The following is a 7543-nucleotide window of genomic DNA, read 5'->3' on the forward strand; positions in this document are numbered from 1 at the left end:
ATTATTTGTCAGAACACCGGCATTGTAGGCTACTCTCACAGGAAACAGGCCTCGTCCTCTATAAAATGCGCTGCACACTGAATCTGAATATTTGGGTTGAACTGTTCTGGAACAGTGTTGTAAATACAACTTAACCACTGATTTCTAGTCGTGTCCTCTTTTGGAAGGCCAAACAAAGTAGTTTCGCTTTCATAACGAAACACACAGCGTCTCCACAACATGGTGGCGGCGGGAACAATACTACAGCGAGAATAAAAGTTGCGCCTTCTTTCTTTACGTGTACATTTGGGCGGTGTTATGCAAATCTTCCAACACAGTGATGTAGACATGTGAGGGCGTGTTAGAAAGAGCCGTTTTAGGAGAGTGTGGACGAGTCTTAACTTTTATAAAGAATATCTCTTTGGGTTTGAGACTTTAGTCTTTGCAACTTCAGGGATCTTATCTATGCACAATCAGCTTGTAACACTCCAAAGACAAAGGAAAACTTGAAATCGCATCATATGACCCCTTTAATTCTTAAAGTCATTTGCAGTTAATATGCATCTTTTCTTCTCAACAATTATTTGCAAGTAACCCTATGACCCAAGGAGCATTTCATTGTCCGATCATGCCTTCATTTGGACATTTCTGTAATGTTGCATCCTTCTTGTGGGCATTTCCTAATTTTGGACTTTTCAGTGCCTATTAAATCTTTTTTCCCATTTTTCCAAAGGTTCATAAATGAATCGTTCTTTCGATCTAATTCATTTCAATGAACGTGTTCACATATGCTCATCTGAGATGTGAAAGTAGACGAGAGTAGGGGAGGAGTGAAAGTTCAGTCAAGAAAGACAGTTCTCACTTTTCATAGTGAATCAGCCACCATACGAGACATTGTGTCATTCACGCTCATGTGCTTTGTTACTAATAAAATGGAAGTTATTTACATTCTGTTGCTTTTATATGAAAATAAATATGAGAGACAAGACACCCAATGTTCCGTTTATTTAAATTTTCTGGCTGATGTTTGGAGAAGTCTGGCATACGTCACCAGAGGGATGTCATTTTCACTGGAAGGTCCCATTATGGTATTTTCATTCAAAATTACAAGAAAAAAAAAATGAAACATTTTGTATTTATAGATGAATTGGTCACAATAAGATTGAGTACATTTTCAATGTATGCTGACTTTAATTCTGTTTGAGGATAAGGAATAGCATTATTTCAGAGTTGAAATATATCATTTAAAGGTGAATGAGGTAAGCAGTTTTTGAAATGTCAGGATTTCCCCTTTCTGGTAGATATGAGTTGGTTTTGGATGCCTAAAATAACTGCCCAGAGGCGTCGCAAATATGCCATAGTGAACAGAGGGTGTTTCCGGTGTAAGTTAAATGAATTAGATATTTCATATAATTTGGTTGTAAATTGTAAACTGCTACACATTTTATTGCTGCAGAGATTAGTGTATTCTGTAAAACATTTGCACACTTAATCACTTAGTTGCCACAATTATCCCAATTGTCATTTGTTAATTAGGGACTGATGAACAGACTTTTAAGGGAATGCAAATGATTAAAAATCAAAATGTGTAAATTAAGCTTTGTATGAACTAGTGCTTTAACAACAACTGTACTTGTGTCCCATCAGGAAATCAGAAATTCTACACACAATTGCAGTTTTGACGCTTCATCGAACACTTGAGCCAAATACAGGAAGTATGTCATGTAACACAAGTGCTCAAGAGGAAAGACTGCAAGTATGGGTTTTCAGACAGGCATTTTAATGGCAGAGAAGCAAAGCAACTAACCCTTGTAGGTCAGTATGGTCACATAACAGTGACAACATGATGAATATGTCTGTATTACATTTATATTTTTTATTTATTTATTTTATTAGGCTATATTATACTTTGAACGGTTGCAAAGTAATTTCTTACTTATTAAAAGTACCTCCTCAGATATGATTTTGTATCAAGTATGGCTGAGCCAGTTAGAGTAGCACAACGGGTTTGCTTGGTGCATCTGACAGATGGGTGCAAATTTAAAACACGTTATTTCATGACAAAATATATAAAGCATTGTTGAAAAGGTATCAAATGAACAAACAATTAATATTTTTTAATATTATATTTAGTAATGTTTCAGTGTGAATAGAAAATCGTAAAAACGCTTTAGATCTGCATAAACGTCTCCACAACGATGTTTATGTCTAGTGTTTTGGACCTTCCCTTACGAAAATTTACCATGGTTTTACTACAGATAAAAACAAAAAAGCCATGGGTACAGTAGTTAAACCACTGTAACCACAAATTAACCATGGTTTTGTTACACCATATTTTAACTATTGTATTTGTAGCATAACTGTGGTTATACAAATGGCAGTCAATATGCAAAAAAAACAACAAACAAAAAAAACATAGTTACTACACTTTTACTATAAAACTATAAAGTGATTAATTTTCATAAGGGTTGGAGTTTACCAATACTATGGTAAATGAATATGGTATTCATTTTGTACTAAGGTTTATCAAATTATGATTATTAAAAAGAGTAAATTATGATTTCTGGGAACATATTTAAAGCATACTTAGCATCATATCCAAAACAATAAAAAGAATCTCTCTCTACTAATCTATGAAAAAAAGAGTAAAAAGCCTGTACACAAAATGTTAAAATATTGAAATACATAAATAAAAAGACTAAACACTAAAGAACGTTTCTTTTTTATTTCACCAGTAGGGGGCGCCATATACATTCAAGTGCTGCAAGTGCACCAAACATTGCATAAAAGACTGTCCAAACTCTTCAGAAGGCTTGGACGACTTTGTTGAGCTTGAGTCATCCTTTTTAAAATATATTTTTTCACATCTTTTAAACATAAAAACATATAAAACAACAGTTAAACATTTACAAAATGTGTAGCCATTAAACAAATAGGCTGCGTCTCAAAAAACAATGTCACCTGACACAATATAATACAATCTGAAAAGGAACCGCAAATGACAGTGGTTTCCCCTAATGCTTTAACAAAGGTTGCATGATCAAAAATGTAACCCTTTTTCCTACCTTGACAGCCATTTTGTGCTTAAAATCTTGCATGTGCATTTAAACTTGTTGCTACAGAAAGTCAGTGGGACTCATGACATAATTGTGGAAATTTTGTGACAGTCATTGTTATTCAAATGCGGTTGCATTTTAGACCCTCAAAGGAAAAAAATCTAAAAATGGGAAAATTGTCGACACTTTCTTTAAACAGAATCACCATCACTGCCATTTGAAATGTAAAAACCAATACGTTTGTATTTCTGTGTAATGAAAATGTAACAGAATTACATAAACTGAAACGAAAGAACATTAACTAACAAAAATCAAATAAAAATGATGAGTTATATTTTAGATTTTAGTCTGTTTAGTATATTAAATTGTATATTGTGTAACAGTACAGTTCAGTACTAAAATAATACTAGAGTAATCAATACTGAAAGTAGAAAAAACGAATAAAAAATTAAAACTGCATTAAAACGCAGTTTTACTAGCTTTATTTACAATTCCTAAAATAATTTTTCCAGTTTGCCACAGAGTGAAAACTAAACTGAAAGAAATTAAAAGTAATAACACAACATAACTCAAATTTAAAGGTGCAATGTGTAATATTTACATCGATCTATTGACAGAAATGCAATATAATATACATAACTATGTTTTCAGAGGTGTATAAAGACCTTACTTAATGAACCGTTATGTTTTTATTACCTTAGATTGAGCAATTTATATCTACATACACCGCGGGTCCCCTTACATGGAAGTCGCCACCATGTTTCTACAGTAGCCCTAAACGGACAAACTGCTCTACAGAGCGCGTTTCGTCACTTTGTTGTTCTTGCGAATAAAACACTGACACAATGATGAACAAGTACATTAATATTCGCAATAATATCGATTTATTAAATAATTAAGTAAATATAATTCCTTAATTTACCTTTGTAAAGAAATCTCATTGCTCTCTGCTGTCTTTACCGACGACATCTTAGTCCTGTATCAGCCACAGTAGCTTCTCTAAAGGGAGGGGTGAGCGGGGGACTGAGCCATTGGTTGCAATTCGCAATCTCACCGCTAGATGCCGCTAAAATTTACACACTACACCTTTAAAAAAAAAAAACTGTAATAACCCTGACTATAACACATCCACTAGTCTTTTATAATCCACATTAAATTGGGCACATTCTTACTGCCTCGCGAAAGTGCGTCAACCTCCACAATCCAGCAATGTCTGATGTGACAGACGGTTGCAGTTTAGTAACCGATGTTTGGTGGCTGCACGTAGGCGGGGTTGTAGGCCAGCTGATTCGATGTCTCTGAAGGCATATAAGCGACACCCGGCTGGGCAGGCGGCTGCATGGGGTACATGGCCTGGCCTCCGTCATATGCACTCTGACTAGTGGGATATCCAGGACTCACTGGAAACGGAAAAAAATAGTTACTTTCACAGAAAAGACTACTACATGGTTTCAGTCTGTCGAGTACTAGGTGTTCTTACAGGCCACTTGACATGAGGGTGGGGGTCCTGGTGCATATGGCTGTCCCTGATATGGTCCCGTCTGCATTGGCTGACCGTAACCCGGATGAGTCGGCATTGGTTGGTATTGTGGGCACTGGGCCCCCTGCATTACAGGCTGCTGCTGAATGAAATGTGTATTTGTGACTGTAGTTACATGCGCTCCTGCCACAGCTGAGGGGGAAAAAAACAAGACAGAAATCAATGTATAATTCAATTTTACCAGCCCCTAAATAATGTATAATCCCCATAATGGAACAGTTCACCCCAAAAATGAAAATGTGCTGAATATTTGTTCACCATCGGGCTGTCCAAAATGTAGCTGAATTAGTTTCTTCATCAGAACAGATTTGGAGAAATGTAGCATTACATCACTTGCTCGCCAATGGATCATCTGCAGTGAATGGGTGCCGTCAGAAAGAGAGTTTAAACAGCTGATAAAAACATCACAATAATTCACAAGTAATCCACACACCACTCCAGTCCCTCAATTAACATCTAGTGAAGCAAAAATCAGTATGTTATTAAGGACCGAATCCATCAAGACGTTTTTAACAACAATATAACAACATATTTCTTTAGAACTCTTTTCGCTCGTAACCGGTGCTTGATCTGTGCAGATTTTGAAGTTGCACTTTATTTTAGAGTACATGTACTTAGAGTGTACTTAAAGTGTACCTACCTAAGAAAGTCCTGGTAGCATAAGGTAACTACATGGGGTAGCGTTAGGTTCAGGGTTAGTACCTGGTTATTACCTAGTTATTGTAATTACTACAATAAGTACACAGTATGTACATGAGTAACAGGACTGTAAAATAAAGTGCTACCCATTTTTCTCCTGATTCAGACAAGACCTTTTTTTTTTTTTTTTCTTGGAGAAAGAAACAGTGCTAGATCTGTGCATATTTCTCTCCTGATTCAGACAAGACTACTTTTTTTTTTTTTTACTGGAGAAAGCAATATTATGGTTATTTTGACCAAAAGTGACGGTTTGAAGTTAAAAATGCCTTGATGGATTTGTTGTTTTACAAACACAGCTTTTTTTTTGTTTTTTTTTACAAACACTGCTTTTTTCACAAGACGTTAATTGATCAATTAGAGTGGTGTGGATTACTTGTGGATTATTGTGATGTTTTTATCAGCTGTTTGGACTCTCATTCCGACGGCACCCATTCACTGCAGAGGATCCATTGGTGAGCAAGTGATGTAATGCTACATTTGATCAAATCTGTTCCCATGAAGAAACAAACTCATCTACATTTTGGATGGCCTGAGACTGAGTACATTTTCAGTTTTTTGCAAACTAAAACACTTATGTCTGGATTTCCTGCACATTTTATAGATGCAGCAACAGGGGCAGAAGCAGCAGATGATGAACACAATAATGTGGAACACAACCCCCACTACTATCAAGTAAGTGTTTCACTGTTTCTGCTGTTAGACAGATAAACACATGAAGCAACAAGCATTAGAAACACTCTTTAGCATCTAGTATATATACAATCTTATTTATATATTAAAATGTTATTAATTACCACTTCATTTATTCAGATATGTTTATTAATTTAATGAAAACACACTGGTTACTGCACTGGTTAATTTGCTTTGTGCTTGGATTGTTAAAAATATACAACATCAAATCACGATTCAAAGGGGAAAAGGTAAGCGTCAAGAATCCGTGTATCATTCGATCATTCGTTTTTTGATTTAATATTGAAAGTAGAAAAATGAGAAAACGGCTCCTTTTTTGTCAAGCCCTGCTTAAATAACAAAGTGACAGTTAAAAGAGTAACACGCACCAATCTGGAGGATGCATTTTGCAGACTGTAGGAAATGGTGGGTTGGTGCAAGAAAAGTGAAAGACAGAACCTCAACTAACAAATGTTAGAAAAGATAGGGTTTCAAGTTTGAGTGAAAGATAATCATGACGTGTATAAAAAGATCTAACGGACCATTTTATTAAGAAAGAAATTACATAAAATTCCTTACATAGCGCAGAGGCTTTGAACAGACGCGGTTAACTTCAAATGTTCACTGGGGCAGCAGAATCTGTTATCACAGTTTCCACAGCAGTACTGAAAAAAGCACTTAAACCCAGGCCTGTACTCGTTATAGATGGTGTAGTAGCTCTCACAGTCCTCACCAAAACCTGAAACAACAGTAGAAATACAACACATAAAAGACCATCCGATGATTCAAGAGAACGGACTTTATAACATTTCCATCGTGATTTTTTTTTCTCAAGTGCTGAATAAATTATTTTCAGCCATCGGTAAACTGCCCAAAACTAAGTTTAAAGCGTTTCTTTAGATTTTTGTAACAGGTTGCCTAACTTACCGGCTTTTACCGTAAATAAACCTGCAGACAGGAGCAGAAGAACCGCTAAGGTAGACGCCATCGCGCAGCTCTTCCTCTTTATCTACCTCACCTTCTCTTGATGCCTACACTATTACCAAATCTGAAGAACCAACCACACTTTTTTTCCTGTTTTTGGTCATCAATCGTATGCAAACACTGGGGAGAAACGAAAGCGAAAGGGGAAAAAATACACAAACGTTGAAGTCAAACTTGTTGAATGTGTAGATCTAAAGTTTAATCAATAGAATCAGAATTTGTTCGTGATTTGTTAAAAAAAATTTTTAAGAACAAAAGGATCAGATTTGTAATGTTTTTTTTTATTTTTTTATATTCTCTTATGCTTATGTATTTGATCAAAAATACAGAACAAAACAGTAGTATTGTGAAATATTATTGAAATTTCTAATATTGGTTACCTATTTTATTGTACTTTCAAATGTAATTTATTTCTGTGAAGCAACACTGAATTTTCAGCATCATTACTCCAGTCTTCAGTGTCACATGATCCTTCAGAAATCATTGTAATATGCTGATTTATTATCAGTGTTGAAACAGTTGTGCTGCTTTATTTATTTAATTATTATTCACAGGAATACATTTTATTTCAATATTTAAAGTATATTAAAATAGAAAACTGTTATTTTAAATTGCA

General features: G+C 35.1%; 2 protein-coding genes across 2 annotated transcripts; both read right to left on the reverse strand.

The window, feature by feature from the left end:
• Positions 1–3930: 3930 nt before the first annotated feature.
• On the reverse strand, positions 3931–5917 carry LOC107695613 (protein shisa-5-like). Its single transcript, XM_016495616.1, has 3 exons — positions 5850–5917; positions 4516–4707; positions 3931–4435 (listed from the first exon to the last, which is right to left on the reverse strand). The coding sequence occupies exons 1-3, from the start codon at positions 5866–5868 to the stop codon at positions 4272–4274; spliced, it is 375 nt and encodes a 124-aa protein (XP_016351102.1). The 5' UTR covers positions 5869–5917; the 3' UTR covers positions 3931–4271.
• On the reverse strand, positions 5895–7041 carry LOC107695614 (protein shisa-4-like). Its single transcript, XM_016495618.1, has 3 exons — positions 6871–7041; positions 6523–6682; positions 5895–5967 (listed from the first exon to the last, which is right to left on the reverse strand). Exons 1-3 carry the CDS (start codon positions 6929–6931, stop codon positions 5943–5945), a joined length of 246 nt encoding a protein of 81 aa, XP_016351104.1. The 5' UTR covers positions 6932–7041; the 3' UTR covers positions 5895–5942.
• Positions 7042–7543: the final 502 nt, after the last annotated feature.

Source organism: Sinocyclocheilus anshuiensis, unplaced genomic scaffold (assembly GCF_001515605.1).
Source record: "Sinocyclocheilus anshuiensis isolate Anshui unplaced genomic scaffold, SAMN03320099.WGS_v1.1 scaffold706, whole genome shotgun sequence".
NCBI lineage: Eukaryota > Metazoa > Chordata > Actinopteri > Cypriniformes > Cyprinidae > Sinocyclocheilus > Sinocyclocheilus anshuiensis.